We start from the raw sequence: 21,274 nt of genomic DNA on the forward strand, positions 1-21,274 counted from the left end.
ATATTTAAGTGTATAAATTAAAATTATCTGAAAAAAAAATTTTTTTTATTTATTTCACAAAGAGAGAGAGAGGGAATACAAGCAGGGAAAGTGGAAGAAGGAGAAGCAGGCTTCCTGCCAAGCAGGGAGCCCAATGTGGGGCTCAATCCCAGAACCCTGGGATCATGACCCGAGCCAAAGGCAGATGCTTAATGACTGAGCCACCCAGGCGACCCTTATCTGAAAATTTTAAGACAAAAAATAAATCTCTAAACCACAGAACACTGTATATTTAAGTATATTCGCCATTAAGAAATTAGTTTCAAGAATGTATTGAACAGTTCTTTAAACAACTATGATTGCATGTTTTAGTTAAAATAAGTATCATCTCACATTGCAAATTATTTTATTATAGAATTAAAATAGCGCCACAATAAGACTGGGAAATATTTAGAATAAAACCTGAAATTCCTTGCACTAACATTCCCATTTCAAACATATTAACTATAATGAAGCCATTTAGCATTTTTCAAATGAATTTGTTTGGTTCTTTATCTAACATTTATATATATACATACACGTGTTTGTGCACATATGCTATAAATCTTAGTAGCTATAAATCACTAATTTATACCAATCCTATTAAGACAGTTCAACTTAAATGCATCCAAAATAAATGTCATAGTTTAATTGTAATTTTCTAATATCTGGAATCAATTAGTTCACGAAAGTTTCAAGAAGGCCACCCAGTAATAAACACAAAATAAATTGTGTCTGCTGTCCTGTTAGTGATAATTTTTTATTGCTACCTCAGTTTCAGATGTCAGACTAATGACTTCCATATTCTGATTAAAATGCAAATTAAAGCCATATGTTAGGAAAGCTTAGGCTTTCAATATTACTATTTTCTGTCTTAAAGCACAATGAAAGTATGTTTATAAAGGCTAATAATTACCCAGATGAAATATACCAATTCTAGATGTAGAAATATGTACTTTTAAATTGTAAAGCATATCAATACATGCAGTTGTAGCACATAAATTAACGGCTACGGTCATATATAGATCATTGCCCAGAGGTGGGTCAAAACTATAAAACAATAACAGAATGGATCTTTATTGATTTTCCTCAAGTAAAAACTGGGAAGTGGTTTTGTAAACCTATTTTTAATTTTCAGACTTGCTAAACTAAAATTATCTCTAATCTATATCCTAATTAAGATAAATGAAAAGTAAGCAATTGATTGATATTATTTTGTCATGTTAAATAAACTAAATTCTACATAAATCATTTTAATGTTTAATGAGTTTCTAAGACTATGCCACAAGTTTCCCAAAGATCTTCTTAGATTGTGATTCCAAACTGACCAGCCCAATGATAAATATTATAGCCTCTATTCTTTTTCTTTTTTGTGACATTAAACTAAAATTGCTATGTACAGAAAATGTTTTTATTTTAGAAAGCAAAATTATAAACAGTACTCCCCCAAAGAACTAAACAATTAGTATTCTACTCGAGTAAATATTTTTAAATTTAACTATCTACCTTACCTAATATTAGCTCAATGTAAAAAATTAATAGAAAAGTCAATGCCAGCTAAGCCATTAAATTATACAATTTATAGACCTCAAAGGTAGTAAACTCAATGTAAACAGAGTTCAGTTGCATAAGTATAAAAGTGAAAGTGACTATAAAAGTGTATACTGAAATAAAGAGGGACTGGCATGAGGTAGGGCAAGGATAAACCACAGTTCCCAAGACAAATAAAATTATTTTAATTTACCTTAAAAAATGTCCCACTTGAAATATGGAAATAGAAATCCCTAAAGAGTAAAATCACTAAAGTCATTTCCAATGCAGAGAAAAAGAAATCTATAAACTAAAGTGATCTCAAATTATTAACAAGGTGTAAGCTGGGGGAAGTGGGTGGGGGAGGGGTAACAGGGTAATGGATATTAAGGAGAACATGTGATGTAAAGAGCACAGGGTATTATATAGGACTGATGAATCCACTGACTGCTACCTCTAAAACTAATACCTTAATGTTAATTAACTGAGTTTTAATAAAATTTTTAAAAAGAAGGTATAAGTCAGAGAGGATACATACCATATGATTTCACTTATATGTGGAATCTAAAAAACAAATGAATAAACAAGCAAACAAAAAAAAGCAGAACCAGACCCACAGATACCGTGAACTGCTGGTCAGCAGAAGGAAGGGAGGATGGTAAAAATGGGTGAAGGGGAGTGGGAGATACAGCCTTCAAATTATGGAAAAGCAAGTAATGGTTATAAAAGGAACAGCACAGGGAACACAGTCAATTGTACTGTACTAGCATTGTATGGTGACAGATGGTAGCTGCTCTTTTGGTTAGCACAGCACAACCTATATAGACTTACAGAATCACCATATTGGTACACCCAAAACTAATGTAACATGTGCATCAACTATACTTCAGTAAAAATGAACATACATACATGTATACATACATACATACATACATTTGTTTAAGAAAATTTTTAAAGAATATTAATAAAATGTCACAGGCTTTTTACAGTACTATGAATTCTTTTAAATAAAATAATGGACACTTCTTAAAGATCTGGCTTACAAAAATCTTAAACGAATTTCTTTAATTTTTTTTTTCAAGATTTTATTTATTTACCTGACAGAGAGAGATTACAAGTAGGCAAAGAGGCAGGCATAGAGAGAGAGAGGAGGAAGCAGGTTCCCTGCCAAGCACAGAGCCCAATGTGGGACTCAATCCCAGGACCCGGAGATCATGACGTTAGCCAAAGGCAGAGGTTTAGCCCACTGAGCCACCCAGGCACCCTCTTTAATATATTTTTAAACTACAATAAAAATTATTTCATTTAGTGCTCAATCATCAGTCCCCTTTTTAAATAAATTAGTTGCCAGAGTTTCTCTTACAGAGCTCAAAATCCCATGTTTCTCCAAAATTCTCTGTATATACTGCTTTTGTTTGGGTTCAAAGATAATACTGGTGCATGAATTTTCTGGTATGCAATCAGTGCTCTATTCTCTATCTATTATCTATAAGTAGATAAAAATACTATTTTTTTAAAGATTTTATTTATTTATTTGACAGAGAGAGAGATCACAAGTAGGCAGAGAGGCAGGCAGATAGAAAAGGGGAAGCAGGCTCCCTGCCGAGCAGAGAGCCCGATGCGGGGCTCAATCCCAGGACCCTAGATCATGACCTGAGCAGAAGGCAGAGGCTTTAACCCACTGAGCCACCCAGGTACCCCAGAAATATGATCTTTTTAAGTTTAAGGTGTGTAATGTGATGACTTCATACATGTATATATTGCAAAATGACTACCACAATAAGGTTGTTAACATCTCCATCACCTAACATAATTTCTCTAATGGTGAAAACATTTAATATCTACTATCTTAGCAACTTTAAAGTATATAATATAATACTGGCAACTATAATCACAATGCTGTACATTAAATCCCCAGAACTTATTAATTTGTACTCACTGACCAGCATCTAACCATCTCCTCTACCCTCATCCCAGCTCATGGCAACCACCATTCTACTGTTTCCACATCATCTGCTATTTTAGATTCCACATCTAAGGGAAGTCATAAAGTATCCATCTTTCTTTATCTCATTTATTTCACTTTATAACACCTTAAATATCTGACCTTCTCTTTTACAACTGAATAATATTCCATTATACATACATACCACATTTTCTTTACCCATTCATTCACTGAGAGACATGTAAGTTCTTTAAATGTCATGGCTCTGGCCAATACTGCTGCAATGAACACGGGAGTGCAAATGTACCTTCAAGATAATTATTCATTTTCTTCAGATACATATTTATAAGCACAACTGCTGGATCATTTGGTAGCTCTGTTTTAAATTTTTTGAGGAATAGCCTGTCTTTCACAATGGTTGTACCAATTTACATTACTACCAACAGTGCACAGCTTTTTCTTTTTTTCCATCATCAACATTTATCTCTTTCCTTCTTGATAATGGCCTTTCTAGCAGGTGGGAGGTGATACCTAACTCAGGTTTTGATTTACATTCCCCTGACAATTAGGGATGTTGAGCATTATTTTGGGTACCTGTTGGCCACTATATGTCTTCCTAGAGCTTCCTTCCTATTCAAGTCCTCTGCCAAACTTTAATCAGATAATTTCTTGATATTTGGTTTATGAATTCCTTATATATATTTTTGATATAAACTCCTTTTAATCAAATGTATGATTTACAAATAGAGAAATAAAGAAAAGAATCCCGTTTACAACTGCATCAAAGACAATGAAATACCCAGGAATAAATATAACCAGAAAGGTAAAAAACTTATATTCTGAAAACTATAATACACTGATGAAAGAAATTGAAGGCAACACAAATAAATGAAAAACAATACCATGATCAGGGACTGGAAAAATTAATACTATTATAATGTCCATACTACCCAAAGCAATCCATAGATCTAATGTAATCCCCATCAAAGTATAAATAGTATTTTTCACATAACTAGAACCAAAATATCCTAAAATCTGCAGGGAACCAAAAAAGACTCCAAAAAAACAAAGCAGTCCAAGATTTCAAATAGAATAAAGCAGGACTTATCATAATCCTAGATTTCAAGATATATCTCAAAGCTGTAGTAATCACAACAGTATGGTACTGGCACAAAAGAGAAACATAGATCATCAGAACAGAATTGAGAGCCCAGAACTAAATCCACATATATATGGTGAATCAATCCTTGATAAAGGAGACAAGAGTATAACGGGTAAATGTCTTTTACCCATTCTCTTCCATAAATGGTGCTGGGTGAACTGGACAGGTACATGCAAAAGAATGAAACTGGACTACCTTCTTATCCATAAAAACAAACTCAAAATGGATAAAAACCCTAAATGTAAGACCTCAAGCCATAAAATCCCTAAAAGAAAACAAAGGCAGTAATCTCTTGGACATCAACCTTAGCAATATTTTTCTGGATTTCTCTACTAGGGCAAAGGACACAAAAGCAAAATAAACATTTGGAATTATATTAAATTAAAAAGCTTTTGCACAGTGAAGAAAACCATCAGCAAAACAAAAAGGCAACCTACTGAATAGGAGATGATATCTGCAAAGGATATATCCAATAAGGGGTTAACATTCAAATTATATAAAGAACTCATAAAATTCAACGTCAAAAAATAACAATAATAATCTGATTTAAAAACGTGCAGAGGACCTGAATAGGCATTTCTCCAAAGAAGACACAGAGATGGTTAAAAGACACATGAAAAGATGTTCAACATCACTAACCATTAGGGAAATGCCAATCATAATCACAATGATATCTCACTTCATACTAGTCAGAATGGCTCATATCGAGAAGACAAAAAATAACAAGTGTCAGCAAAGATGTGGAAAAAAGGAAACCCTTGTGTACTGTCAGAAGGACTGCAAATTAGTACAGCCATCCTAAAAAGGTATTGAGGTTTCTCAAGAAAGTAAAAACAGAAGCACCATTAATTCCACTTCTCAGTACTTCCTAGAAGAAAATGAAAATACCAATTTGAAAAGACACATGCACCTCTATGTCTATTGTGGTGTTATTTACAACAGCCGTGATGTGAAAGCAACTAATGTCCACTGGTAAGTGGATAAAAGAGATGTGGTCTATACACACAATGGAATATTACTCAGACATAAAAAAAAAAAAAGAAATCTTGCTCTTTGTGACAATACGGACGTAAAGCGTATTATGCTAAGTGAAATAAGCCAGACAGAAAAAGACAAATACCAAATGATTTCACTTACATGTAGACTCTCAAAAACAAAACAAATGAACAAACTAAAAGAGAGACCGACTTATAAATACAGAGAATAAACTGGCAGTTGCCAAAGGGAAGGAACAGGCAAAACAGGTGAAGAATTAAGAATTAGAAAATTCAAGTTACAAAATAAGTAGGTCACAGGGATGAAAAAAACAGCATATGGAATATAGTCAATAACACTGTAATATACTTATTATGGGTGAGTATTTCATAATTTAGATAATGTTGAATTACTATGTTGTATACTTGAAATTAATTAGTATTATATGCCAACTATATTTCAAAAAAAAAAATTCGCTGGCCTCACTGAATGATTATGTAAGCAATCACTTCTCTTCAACTTTCTGATATAGTTTGAGTATAACTAGTATTATTTGTTCTTTAAATATTTTAGTAGCCCTCACCAGCAAAGCTACCAAACCTGGTATTCTCTTTGGGAAAACGTTTTAAAATATAAATCCAATTTCTTTAATAAATACAAGAATGATCATGTTATCTAGTTCTTCTTGAGTGAATTCTGGTGGTTTGTATCTTTGAAGAAAGGTAACCATTTCATCTAAGTTGTCAAATGTACAGATTTAAACTTGTTGAAAATATCAGTGATTACTGTACTTTTAATACCTGTATATTATATACTGATATCACCTTTCTCATTCCTGATATTATATTATCTTCTCTCTTCTTTTTCTGATCAGTCTGGCTAACAATTTTACTCATTTTCTCAAAGAACTAGCTTTGGGTATATTTTTTTCTTTGGTTTGCAGAGTTCTCTTTACTTACTTCAAAAAAACTAGTATTTATTTCCTTACTTCTGCTTTCTTTGGGTTTAACTGTTCTTCTTTTTCTAGTTTCTTAAAGTAAAAACTGAAGTCATTGATTTAAGACCTTTCTTCTTTTTCTAAATAGACGTTTAGTGTTATAAATTCCCTCTAACTGGGCAGTAAATACATACCACAAATTTTGATATATTGTGTTTGCTTTTTTCTTCAGATCAAAACACTTTCTAGTTTCCCTTTTGATATCTTCTGAAGTATGTTTCATTCCAAATATTTGGGGATTTTTTTAGTATCTCTTACTTGTTTCAAATTTAATTACACTGTGGCTAAACAACAAATTGTATACCTTGAATCCTCCCACACTTATTTTGTAGTCCAGAATATGGTCAATCTTAACAGCACCTGAAAATATGTACATTGTGTTGTTTGATAGAGAATTCAAAAAATGTAAACTATATCAAGTTAGCTAATAGTGTTATTTAAGTGTTATTTTAATAGTGTTAAATTAAGTGTTGTGCATTATTCTATAAGCATAATGATTTTCTTTTGACCATGTCTATCAACTATTAAGAAAAGAATGCTATAGGCTTCAAGTATCATTGTGAATCTGTGTATTTCTCACTGCAGTCCAGTCGGTTTTTACTTCATTTATTTTGAAGATTTCTTATTAGGCACATAAACATTTAGGATTATTATATCCCAAATACTATAAAAACCTTACATCACATTTCAATTCCTCCCTCTTGAACTTTTTACTATTGTTGCCGTATTTTACCCTTACATATGCTATAACCTCACAGACTACATTGCTATTATTTTTACAATTATAATTTTAAAGGGATATATATATAAAGTATTTTTTTAATTTACCTATATAGTTACCATTTCCAGTGATCTTCATTTCTTTGTGTAAACTTAGATATACATACAACTGTTAGCATTTTCTTGAATACTTCTTGACAAACTTCAACATTTCCTCTACTATAGGTCTGCTGGTGATGAATTCCTTCAGGTCTCTATGTCTGAAAAAGTCTTTATCTTTGTATTTTTATGAACATTTTTCTAGAGGTACCTGGGTGGCTCAGTCAATTAAGCCTCTGAATCCTGATTTTAGCTCAGGTCATGATCTTAGGGTCCTGAGCCCCACGTGGGGCTCCAAGCGCAGCACAAAATCTTCTTGTCCCTCTCCCTTTGCTCCTTTCCGTGCTCTTTCTCTCCCTCTCTCTCAAATTAGTAAGCAAATAAATAAATAAACAAAAGCAAACAAAATCTTCAAAGATATTTTTCTAGGTATACAACTCTAGGTTGACAGCTCCTTTTTTTCAGTTCTTTAAAGATGTTGCTTAACTGTCTTCTGCTCTGCAGTATGCCAAAATGAGAGATTTGCTGTCATCATCTGTGTTCCTCAAAATAAAATGTTTCTCTTCTTTTTGTTTTAACACTTTCAAGATTTTTTTCTTTATCACTGGGTTAAATGACTATAATACAGTTTCCTTCCTGTTGCCAGGGTGCTTAAGGTTCATTAAGCTTCTTGGACATGACGGCTTACTTTTTAACAAGTTTGAGACACTTTTATTCATTATTTCTCCAAATGCTTTCACTGACCCTCCTGCCCTCCCTCTTACAGAGACTTCATATACATATCAGCCTATTCAAGTTGTCATATTAGATCACTAATATTCTGTCCTATTTTTTTATTTTCTCTTGGTGTTTCATTTTGGATAGTTTCTATTGTTATGCCTTCAGGTTCACTAATCTTTTCTGCAAGTTCTAACACGCCATTAATCCTACCCTGTGTATTTTTCATCTCAGATGTTACAGTTTTCATCTTTAGAAGTTTAATTTGGATCTCTTTTATATCTTCCATATCTGCTTAACATGTTCAATATCTCTCCTAGGTTCTTGAGTATATGGAATACAATAATAACTACGATTCTGAAGTCCTTGCCTACTAATTATATCATAGGTATCACTTCTGAGTTGGTTTCAAATGATTGATTTCTCTCATCATTATTGGCCTTCTCCCTAATTCTTTTCATGCCTGGCAATTTTTCATTGTATGCCAGACATTGTGATTTTTATCTTATTGATTGCTGTATATTTTTGTGTTCCCATAATTTTCTTTAGATTTATTTTGGGATACAGTCATTTGGAAACAGATCCTTTCACATCTTACTGTTTGTTTTGTTGTGGTGGTGGTGGTAGTGGTGGTTATTTTAGTTGGGCCCAAAGCAGTTTAGTTAGGGCTAATTTTGCCCCATTCTGAGGTAAAACCCTTTTAATGCTTCTAATGATTTCTAATGCTTCTAACTCTTCACAGTGCCTTGGAAATTATGAAATTTTCCACTCTTAATGATGGGAACAGTAACCATTCCTAACCCTGCAGGAGCTAAGAGAATTTTTTTTCCTCTCTAATGGGTTTGGCTGGTTCTTTCCCCAACCTCAGCAGATTCCTCACATGCATGCACCAATCAGAAGTCACCTATTTGCTGGGATCCTCTGCACATCGTTCTCCTCTCCCACCTGCAAACTTTAACCACTTTGTCTCCTTGGAATCCTGGCTATATCTTCTCAACTCTGGGGCACAGTCAGGCTCAGTTTTACACCCCTTCTCCATGGCCTAGAAATGCTCTCCGCGTAGGAAGCCAAAGCAATCACAGGGCTCATCTTGTTAGTTTCCAATCTTTCAGGATCACTATTCTTTACTACTTAAAATACAATGTTTTGAAAACTGTTATTTCTTTTATTTTGTCAGGGGGGTTTTTTGTTGTTGTTTCAGGCAGAAGGGTAAATCTGTTCCCTGTTACTCCAATTTAGCCTGCATCAGAAGTCATCTTCGATTTTAAACATGGTCAACATACAAGTTTTATCACATTTTCAGATAATCCCAATATACACAGTCTCTGCAGGTCTGTTTTGTTGTTTATTTATTTCTGTCAGATATTGATCTTGGTGCCTTGTTTTCTTAAGTGCTTGATTATTTTTGACTACAAAAAAAAAAAAAAAAAAATGAAGAAGGACTTCTGCTTCTAGGAAGATCCAGCATACATCTTTTCCTTACCTCCACTAATTACAACTAAAAACCCTGGACATTAGATATAAAGCTAACATTAAAAACTGAAAATTGAAAAAGAGAGCAGATCATCTACAGATCATATAATCCAAAGAGTGACATGGTGGTAAGTAGCCTTATATATTCCAGTCTTATATCTGAAGAAGCCTGGCAAACTAGAAATGCTAATAAGCACAGACAAAAATCTACTCTGTCTTGCTAAAGGACCAAGATAAAGGCAGTCTACAAAAACACAAACTTCTGAACAATAACCACTCTACTCCAGCCAAACATAACAACAACAAAAAGGAAAAAAAAAAAAAAAACCCTGTGACCCAACCCCCAGCAATGACCAAATGATCACCCTCACAAAGCTATACTAGGGACTCTAACACCTCCAATGAGGAAGAGTCCGAGTACACGAAGTACTAAGTCAGAGAATACCAATGCCAAGTACAGTCAGAGATTACCACATACCAAGACTTCCATCCCACTGGCTGATAACTAGGCCTCTGCTTCCCTACCCATCTCGGGGTGTCATCAGAGACCATGCCAGTAATAAAGAGGAGCTACCACCCCCCTTCAGAGGTCAATGGAAGCCAAATGCTTAATATATGGGTTGGTTTTGTGTCTTGCATTTTCCTTTCTTTTTTTTTTTTTTTTTTAAAGATTTTATTTATTTGACAGACAGAGATCACAAGTAGGCAGAGAGGCAGGCAGAGAGAGAGGAGGAAGCAGGCTCCCCGCTGAGCAGAGAGCCGGATGCGGGGCTTGATCCCAGGACCCTGGGATCATGACCTGAGCAGAAAGCAGAGGCTAAAACCCACTGAGCCACCCAGGTGCCCCGCATTTTCCTTTCTTATACACTGCTTTTCTTTGTCTCTTTTATTTATATTCCTTGATAAAATTCTGCTTCACATCTGCTTCTTTTAGATGTACTTATTTTTATCAGTTGTCCTTTGCATTTGTCTCTTTTAATTTCCTTATATTTTATATTATCTTTCTCAAGCAAAAAAAATAAATAAATAAACCTGGATGATGAAGACTAGTTATGATGATAAGCTATACCCAAAAACAAATTACAGTCTTTTTCCTTTGGTCTAACCGACCTTGCAATAGTACTCCAAGTCATTTATAGCAGAGCCCCTAACAGTTTCAAGATTTAACCTCCAACCTTAAAATCCCTAAGATGATTAATTAAATTATTTATATAGAAACAAATGGCTCAGTGGGTTAAAGCCTCTGACTTCCGCTCAGGTCATGGTCCCAGGGTCCTGGGATTGAGCCCCGAATCGGGCTCTCTGCCCAGCGGGGAACCTGCTTCCTCCTCTCTCTCTATCTGCCTTGTGATCTCTGTCAAATAAATAAATAAATCTTTAAAAAAAAAAAAAAAAAGAAAAGAAAGGAAGGAAAGAAGGAAGAAAGAAAAAGAAACACAAGACAAAATTCTCTCCTAAACTAACAAAAAATTCTACCTTAAGCAGCTTATACACAGTGAGGGGGAAAAAAACAACAAATAAAACAATTTCAGTGCTTATCAATGCCACAAAAAAAGGTAAGATTAGGAGTTACAAAATAGAGAGGTGAGGGCAACTTGTTTAACTATGATAGTAAGAAAGGGCTTTCTCACCAGGTGACAGTGGGTCAACTAGGTAAGGAGGAGATGCTAGCCAAGAAATTTAGGGAAACAGATTTCCAAGCAAAAAGAAAAGCAAATGTTAACGCTGTAAAAGAATAAGCTTCAAGTGTTCAAGAGACAGAAAGAAAGCCAGTGTAAAGAATGAGGCAAAAAAGTATAAGTCAGAGCCTTGTAAGCCAGAGTAAGGCATTTGAATTCTATTTGGTGTCTAGTGGGAAGGGAAGGTTTTTCTGAGTTTTAAGCAGAAGATCAACGTGCTGTAATCTGTATTTACAATGACTCTCACTTCCACATATGGAAGAGAAACTACAGGAAGACAAGAGTGGAAAAATGCAAACAAGAGATATTAGGGCTCCAGTTATAACTGGAGGTGGTGGGTCACTTTAAGATCTAGAATATATTTCAGGGGCGCCTGGGTGGCTCAGTGGATTAAGCCGCTGCCTTCGGCTCAGGTCATGATCTCGGGGTCCTGGGATCGAGCCCCGCATCGGGCTCTCTGCTCAGCAGGGAGCCTGCTTCCCCCTCTGTCTCTGCCTGCCTCTCTGCCTACTTGTGATCTCTCTCTCTGTCAAATAAAATAAATAAAATCTTAAAAAAAAAAAAAAGATCTAGAATATATTTCAGAAGTGGAATAAGATTTCCTACTGGATTGAAGTGAGAGTCTAAAGAGAAGAAAGAGTGAGAACTCTAAATTTCTGGCCTGAGCAACTGGACGGATGGATGATGTCATATGCTCCAGAGGGAAGGCTTAAGGGAGCAACTTGAGAAAGGGTGCTTTTGTTTTTTTAACTTAATACTTTCAGTTTCTTTCTTTCAAGTTCACCTGTCAAATTTCTCCAACTAGTTTACAATCCATTTTGTATTTCTTTTGTATCCTTATGTGCACAGCACAGTATTGATATATAATAAGTAGCTGCTAAATCTAATTAAATTCAAGTGGCCTTACAAGAAAACATACGAATCAACATTTTCAAACCTTATGTTTAAAAAATCAAATACAGATGTTTTAATCAAGGACACTGCATGTTTAAAATTAAAACACAAATGCTAGAAGCAGGCCTACTAAATATATATTTACAATTTTAAAACACATGCACTGTTGAATGCTTGGCTGCATAAATGAAATTGCAGAGAAAAGTTTTCAAACGGACCTATATAGAAAGATTTTTAAATGTCATAAATTATAAATTAAACTAAACATAAATGAACTACACCTAACATCACATTTTAAACAACTGTTAGCAGTATATGATGAACTTTGAAAGACTGGAACCATGTCATTGTCACAACAAACATAATAAAGGGAAATCTTCAATGCAAACTTTTATGTGTTCTCTTTAAAATAATATTGTGGCGAAGTTGAATCTAAGCAGCTGGTGTTCTTGTTGTAATTAGTTTTAGTACATTAGCCCCAAGAAAACATCTCCACCATTTTAGAGCCCTATCTTTGGCAGAGCTAGAGAAAATATTTAATTCTTTACACCTTGTCTATACTTTTCATATATTTCACCCTTTAACAACTAATTCTCTATCAATTCTAAAAAGCTAAAAAAAAAAAAACTATACTATTTTTTAAGTTATACACTTTTCCTTCCAAAAGTGCTAACAAACACATAACAAGAAACCATTCTCAGAAAGCTAGTAAGTCAATTGCCTTAAGTTTGTAATTCTTAAAACTGCTAGCTAATCCTTAAGGCTAAAAACTACTGATCTAATAACTGAGACTTGCCTGGCTTACTGACAGATATCATGGGTAATAAGAGTAACTGTAAGATAAGATATTCAGATAATAACAAAAGCTCTAATAGAAATGCCCTTTATTGGGCACCTGGGTGGCTCATTGATTAAGCAACTGCCTTCTGCTGGGGTCATGATCCCGGAGTCCCAGGATCTGTCCCACATGGGGCTCCCAGCTCCATGGGGAGTCTGCTTCTCCCTCTGACCTTCTCCCCTCTCATGCTCTCTCTCACTGTCTCTCTCAAATAAATAAATAAATAAATCTTTTTAAAAAAGAAAGAAAGAAATGCCCTTTATTTAGAGTATCTGACTCTTCACCTGTTCTCTATAACACTAAGACAAACACAACCAGCAGAAGGTATACTCAAAATTGCATAGTACAAACACTAGCCTATTTTCTGCTTTGAGACAACTATCAATATATTCCTCTCCCAAGTAAAGCAGAAGGTCCCTCAGAAGCAGAAACCATATAACCTTGCTTATTTTAATGACTCCAATTGCACTTACAGTGTCTAACACAGTAGATGCTCAACAGTTCTTATCCTTTTTTGGCTCCTAAACCTTGACCCCAGCGTGGCAATTCTTGGAAAGGTAAGAATTTTGTCCCATGGTCACCAATGACATGTCTCAAAGATAGAGCTGCCTCCAAGTTCCCTCCTTTCTTCAAGGTTCAAGTCCCATGTAATTCATAAAACTTTCTGATTGCTCCTACCCAAAGCTAACTTCCTTTTCTAAAGTTTAAAAGACTGTATTGTCTTATCACATATTCGACATAAATGTACTATCTTGTACTATTAATTACCTATTCATTTTAAATTCAGATCTAGATATACCTTGTACCCTCAACAAAATTAATTTTGAGAACAGAATAATGGTTTATATTTGTGTCCCAATACATCAAAAGTGCTGTGCATGCAGTAAACATTTACTAATAAAAATTACAATAAAGACAATATGAAGCCAGTTCTGCATATTCTTCCAGCTTGTACTCATTCAAAGGCAGTCAATGCCTTTGAAATCTCCTGGTCAAAATGACTAAGAACAGGTAACTATCGTAACCAAAAATAACAAGATGATATTGCTACTAACCAAACAGTTATTATCTCATTGTCTCCGAACAATTTGAGGGGGTCTATATATATATACATATACATATGAAACCAACCCATTATCACAAAGATATAACAAGAAGTGGAAAGGTAAGAGTACAACCTCCAAAAACTGATTATTTAATAGCATGAGCAATAAAACTATACAGCACAGTAACAATAGATGTCACAAAATAATATGTCCCCAATTTTTGAAAAAGGATATATAATGTGGATTGTGAATGTGCATCTATGTCCATGCATTTATACACACTGGAGGAGAAGGAAGGACATAAAAAACACTAAACTGGTAATAATTACTACATGGTGAAATTACAGATGATTTTTACGTTGTTTTTTAATGCTCTTCTGTCTTTTCCAAATCAGAAATACATACCTAATATAATAAATAATTTTAAAATAAAAGCTCCTAACATTTCAAAATACTGTTGTTGATGTTATAAGCCAACAACTTAGTCTAGTAAGCAATACAATCAAGTGATAGAATAAAGTTATTTCTTAAAGCTGAGTTCAGTCTCTCTGAAAATATTTAAATCTTCACCTACTCTGCACCAACTACTCTCCTACTAAAGAAACAGCTTTATAGAAATAGTACAAATAAAAGGCTCTATTTAGATAAAGAAAATCAAGCTTATTGGGTTATCACTGGTACCCAGAATATGTCTAAGTTCACTTTCCTTTAAACATGGTCAAAGTCTGTTTAAAAGACCTTCAATCTCATTAAAATTTGGTAGTTAATGATAAAAAAGTCCTTAATAAAAGATCAAAATTAAGTTTTGATTCTTGTCATAAAAGGAAGGTTCTCTATCTTAGCTACAGTAAATACATCAATATAATTTTGATACTACTATAATTTTGTAAGGTATTACTACTAGAGGAAACGGAGGGTATATGAGATCTCTTTAGTATTTGTTACAGCTGCATATGAAGCTATGTATGATTCCTTCAACTAAAGGCTTATTCTTAAAAAATATATTAATATGTTATTAATATATTGATATAATATATTAAGGGCAATCTCCTACATTGATTATATCAAACAAAGTCAAAATCATCTCTCCAGGAATTAACAACCTACACCAGGCACACACACAAAAAGAGGTTATGAAACTTTACTCAGAATTTAAAGGTAAGTATTTAAATAGAGATGTTATTTGGGTATTAAAGTATATACCATGTGGTAGTTATAGAAAAGCATGTTCATAGTTAAAGAAAAAAAAACATTAAAACTCAAATCTATTCTAGCATGAAGGAGAAATAGTTCTACGTTTCTTGAAAAGTGAGAAAGAAGAGCAACATCCACAATAGGTTGGTGTCACTATTATGGTTCTCACAATGTGCTATAATCTATATTCCAGTCCTTTCCAAACATTATTATTTCTACTGTGACTTCTTCACTAAGCAGCAAACTCCACAAGTATAAGAAACATCTTCATCCTGTCTATCAGCAGACAGCATGGTAACGGACATATGATAAATGCAGAGCAAAAATTAAATTATTTTATACCTGAAATGAGTATTTAAATAGAACTTTGAACTATTTTCCCTTGTTAGAGAATTCAGGAACTCCTCAGATAAATAAATATTTTTTTCTTAGCTGAATTTTTCAATGTTGCCTATTAATTCTATTAAGCAACTTTAAATTTTTTTCATATAAATGTATTTTTAAATAATGGACTTAACAATGAAAATTATATAATCTTGATTTTATAGTTACCATAAAGAATATTAGACTAGACAACACTGATTTCATTCTTATAAACTTTGAAATTTAGAAGAACCATTAATTATGTTATTAAATATACTCAGTTTGGAAATGGGACCAATGTTCTAATGTCCAAGAATAATGACATCACAAAAGCTCATCCTTAAATCATTCTCCCATAAGAAATGGCAAGAGAAGCAGAGTATGAAATGAAATTAAAGATACAGAGAAAGACATAGAGATATATATCCTATCAAAGATGAAGATCTACGCTTAAAGAAAAGAATAGTCATGAAGGGCAAAGGGCAGTGAATCACTTTCTTCCTGAAATAAATGGAAATAAGTCACATATGATAGGAATAAATAGATGGCATCAAGGTTCTTTTAAACATTTAAGACTATCCTTCAAAACAGAGACAAGATCTTCTGAAATTTCAGTACCTTTCCCTTTTTTTTTTTTTTAAGGGAACTTGATTTAAAAAAGAAAGATAAAAAAAATACATGGGAAAACTTCAAAAGCAACAACAACAACAACAACAAAGTAATTACTTACCAAATTGGCCATATAAATTGTGAGCAGCCCTCTCCTGCAAATAATTTTAAAAAGAGAGTTAGATTAAGCATTCATATGACTTAATACTCACTTTATCATTTTTTTAGAAATCAAAACGATTATCAGGAGGAGTTAAGAAAAAGGACAGATTACACTGAACTTAGTTTTCAGTACCCTAACAACTGGATCTAAATAGATTCTACAAGTCGTTCTGTTCAGTGCTCATTAAACATTCTATTTTGGTGGCCATTAACTGAAATAATTTAAAATTATTATTGCCTTATAATTATTAACTAGATTAAATATAATGGTCATTTCACAATATATACCATTATTGAATGATTATGTTGTATACTTGAAACTAATATAATGTTATGTGTTAATTATATCTTTATTTTAAAAATTACTATTATCATTATGAATTAATAAAAAGAGGAGTATAATTTGCCATTACTCTACATTTACGCTAAAGAAATCTAAATTTAATAAAGAACCCTAAAGAATTCATCTTGCCGAAAGGTCAAGGTCAAGGCCAAAACAATGCACATTTATGGCAAAAAAAAAAAAATCATGTCTTCTATTTATTTCACACACAGTACAACTGTTTATTAGATGTCCTTACAAATCATACTAAACCATGTTGGTTTTAACTTCATTGTTAAGTGAGTAGTTAGGCACTAAATGAACTTTCTAATGCCAAAAGACAAATGAACATTCAAGAAACAGTCACTTTAGGGAAAAACTATACACTTATCAAACTTATTTAATGAAAATAAAGGTAGAAAGTCAAAGAATATTTAATCACCTCATCTAACTTATACTGCATGTAAAGCCATGAATAAAGGCTATTCTTTAGGAAAGAAGTCTTCAATGTTTTAAGAGTTTAAGGGCAGAGTTAAAATAAACGTTGACGGGGCACCTGGGTGGCTCAGTCAGTTAGGTGTCTGCCTTCAACTCAGGTCATGATCCTGGAATCCTAGGATCAAGCATCACATGTGGCTCCCTGCTCAGTGGGGAGTCTGCTTCTCCCTCTCCTACTGTCCCCCCATCATCACTCTCTTTCACTTAAAAAAAATTTTTAAAAAAGAAACTTTGAAAATAATAAAAACTTAATTGAAGTTTCAATTTTGAAAATTTCTAGTACTTAAAAAAAAAAACTTTGCAAATAAAACAAGTACCAATATCAAATCATTTTTACTTAAATTTCATGCCAGGTCTTCATATTAACATTGTCAATGAAATCTTGAAGTCAGATCTAGTCATATATAATCTAGATTGTTCACTATTTAAAATGGCTTAATAAGATTTCTAATATCACTAAAGCCACACGGAGGCCATACAATCTAACTGAACAACTGAAGCTCAAAAACCAGGGTTTCATTTAACTTTAATTCTTTGGTACTCTGTAATTTAATTTTTTCATTAAAATGAGGGAACAAGGGGGCACCTGGGTGGCTCAGTGGGTTAAGCCGCTGCCTTCGGCTCAGGTCATGATCTCAGGGTCCTGGGATCGAGTCCCGCATCAGGCTCTCTGCTCAGCAGGGAGCCTGCTTCCTCCTCTCTCTCTCTGCCTCTTTGCCTACTTGTGATCTCTCCCTGTCAAATAAATAAAATAAAATCTTTTAAAAAAAAAAAAATGAGGGAACAAGGGGTGCCTGGGTGGTTCAATAGGTTAAGCGTCTGCCTTCAGCTCAGATCATGATCCCAGGGTCCTGGGATGGAGCCTACTTCTCCCTCCACCTGCCCCTCCCCCTGCTGTGCTGTCTCTCACTGTCTTTCTCTGTGTGTGAAATAAATAAAATCTTTTTTAAAAAATTAAACTAGGGAACAAGACTAGTTACCTAACTTACATTTAAACATAAAAACTACTTAAGGAGAAAAAACACATTTATCACCAATATATAAACATAATGTTGGACCTACTCTGGTTGAAAGGGGTAAGGAGATCTAGGCGAACTCATGGAACCAAACCCTGCAGGCAACGAACCTGATCAGCAGGTCCTAACACACCTTAGTAAAACAAAAGAATTCTTTATTTTTTCCATTTTATTTCTTTTCAGTATTCCAAAATTCATTGTTCATGCACCACACCCAGTGCTCCATGCAGTACGTGCCCTCCATGATACCCACCACTAGGCTCACCCATACCCGCAACACTCCTCCCTTCTCAAACCCTCAGTTTGTTTCTCAGAGTCCAAAGTCTATCATGGTTTGTCCCCCACTCCGATTTCCCCCATCTCACTTCTCCTCTCCATCTCCCAATGTCCTCCAAAAACAACAGAATTCTAGTGCTCCTCTAAAAAGGAATTTTAAAATCAATGATAAGATGATCTCACAGCTTTCTTATCTATGACTTGTACAAATGAATTGAAATTGTTCTTACTCATCTTTACCGATCTTATCAGTTCCTACCTAATTCTAAACCAAAGGTGTTCTACTAGTACTTATTTTAAGTAAAGTAAATAAAGAAAAATTAGGGTAACATCAACATCCAAGAGTCACACATACACAGAAAACTTAAATCCTTCTCAAGTGATACCTATTCTTACCAAAAGCTATTTACATATGAAGAAAAAAATCAACACAATCACAAAACCAAAACCAAAGTGTCTCTCCAATTTCAGTGGCAATGCTGATTATGCATTTCCTTATGAAGTAAACTAATGTATTTGTCCCACTGATCTATTTCCATCTCTAAAACTCAACAAATTATCAACCTGATACTGTAACTGTTTATCTTTAACCACCAGGCAAAGATTAGATTATCTTGTTTACCTTCACATTTCACACACCTGCAACAGTACCTGGCATCTAACAGGCATTAAACAAATGGTTCTGGAATTACTAGAAGACGTGTTACTAGGAACTCAGCCCTATAAAAAGGAACAGACAAGAGACATACAGTTTGTATAGAAATATAATCACAAAAGACAGCCAATAAACAGGAGGGAAAATTAGTAATATCAATTGATCAGCAAGCAAAGATGTGATCAGATTATTTTACATATGCATAAAATTTAATAATCTACAAGGTATAATCAATACTTGAAATCAGAGTTTATCCTCTCAATAGTCCTATGCAGTGTAGACACTATTATCCTTACTCTACTGAAAACCGAGAATCAGAAAAGTGTTTGCCTCACAAATACAAAAGTAGCAAAGACAAGTTGGGATTAGAAGTCAGTTCCATGGGGGCGCCTGGGTGGCTCAGTGGGTTGGGGCCTCTGCCTTCGGCTCAGGTCATGATCCCAGGGTTCTGGGAGGGTTCTGGGATCGGCCCTGCATCGGGATCTCTGCTCAGCGGGGAGCCTGCTTCCTCCTCTCTCTCTCTGCCTGCCTCTCCGCCTACTTGTGATTTCTGTCTGTCAAATGAATAAAATCTTAAAAAAAAAAAAAATAAAAGAAGTCAGTTCCATGCTCTTTCCAAAGAGCTGCTTCTAAGACAGAAAATCTGTCCCTAACTTTTCTTTAAATTCTGCAATGACTTGCTTAATACAATATCCTAACAGGCTTCTGTGCTTTGAGAGTAAGTAAAGCCCTGACACACTCCTACTACTGGGAAAAAGCAGAGGATGTTTGTTATTAAATTACATCCTATCCTCGTCTCTAGTTCCAATTTACTGTTCTCAAATAATGAGGAAGAGCACCTCCTTCCCAGCTTTATCTGAATTCCAACCCAGAACTAAGAGCCTCAAGAATGAACAAACAGTATCTGAGAAGTGCAGGACGGGCTGTATTACATAGCAGACTCTTCTTGGCAGGTTTCCCTGGGGTGATGTCTTGAACCTCAGCTCCAATGTCAATTTGGGAGGTGCAGAATATCAGAATATTGATTTATCTTATCACTTCTCCAGGGATGTTCTGTATCACAAGAAACTGACAAGTCAATTAAATGCCATTTTATTATTTACCACTTGACTATCTCTAGCCAAGATTTAAAGACCAACAGGTCACTCCCTTCTGGGTTGAGTAAATTTTCTCTGGAAACCAAGTTACCTATTAAAATACTGCTAAGTCAGTGATGGGGAAGGAGGAGGTGCCAATAAGAACAAACGTGGCCTAGGCCTAACTAGGAAAGGTTAGGGCCAAAAAGAACAATAGCTTTTTAAATTTCACAGGAGATTGTGATACACAAATATTTCCATTCTTCTCAGAATCACTGGATCCAAGGAGAGGTGAAGCTCAGTGAGCCACAAATATTTTTTTTTTTTTTTTTAATATGGGAAGGGGTGAAGCTCTTCAACTTGCATGCAAAATTTAAGGGGCTGTGCACAGCAGGAGTACTATCTAAAAAAGTCTTAAGAACCACTGTTTAAGAACTCTGTGTAATAAGAGTATTACTATTCCCACAGGAAAACATTAAAATAATTAAATTTTCTTAATACCTCAGTAGAGTAAAAGGTATTCATCCTCACATTGCTTAAATTCTAAATTTTATTATCTTCTAACAACATTATTGTATCTAATTAGATGGGCAATTTTATTTTTCTTTTTCTGGAAACGTTAATGTATATATTCTTTGGCTAACCTACTGAAACTTTTGAACAACATTGTATATAACACATTTCATAACTAAGGTTATTAGGGACTATAGCAGGCATGGTATAACTTCTAAATTCTAAACATTGATATATTCTTTCTCTGTCTCTCTCTCTCTACATATATGTTTTATGTTCTACAAAAAAGGGGAAATTACAGATTAAAGAAAATCAAAGTGGAATGTCATAACACCTGTAATGGCTTACTAAGAGATGCTATTTAACCATCTCAGAAAGGCTTTCAAGAAAGAATAAATTTTCATCTCCAGAATGTTTTAGAACAGTATAAAAATCCTGCCTTAAAGTACAGGAACAGATAAAATATGAGCAAGACTTCATAATCATATACTGTTATA

At 34.2% G+C, this 21,274-nt stretch overlaps 1 protein-coding gene across 4 annotated transcripts in view; it reads right to left on the reverse strand.

Moving 5' to 3' along the window:
- The window catches only part of TMEM135 (transmembrane protein 135), a 265,126-nt gene that overhangs the window by 191,385 nt on the left and 52,467 nt on the right, over nucleotides 1–21,274 (reverse strand). For all 4 annotated transcript variants that reach the window (XM_059187038.1, XM_059187058.1, XM_059187029.1 and 1 more), the window contains exon 4: nucleotides 16,381–16,414. In XM_059187038.1, the coding sequence (XP_059043021.1) occupies nucleotides 16,381–16,414 (34 nt within the window). The remainder of the gene's footprint in view (nucleotides 1–16,380; nucleotides 16,415–21,274) is intronic.

This window comes from Mustela lutreola, chromosome 1, assembly GCF_030435805.1.
Source record: "Mustela lutreola isolate mMusLut2 chromosome 1, mMusLut2.pri, whole genome shotgun sequence".
Lineage (NCBI taxonomy): Eukaryota > Metazoa > Chordata > Mammalia > Carnivora > Mustelidae > Mustela > Mustela lutreola.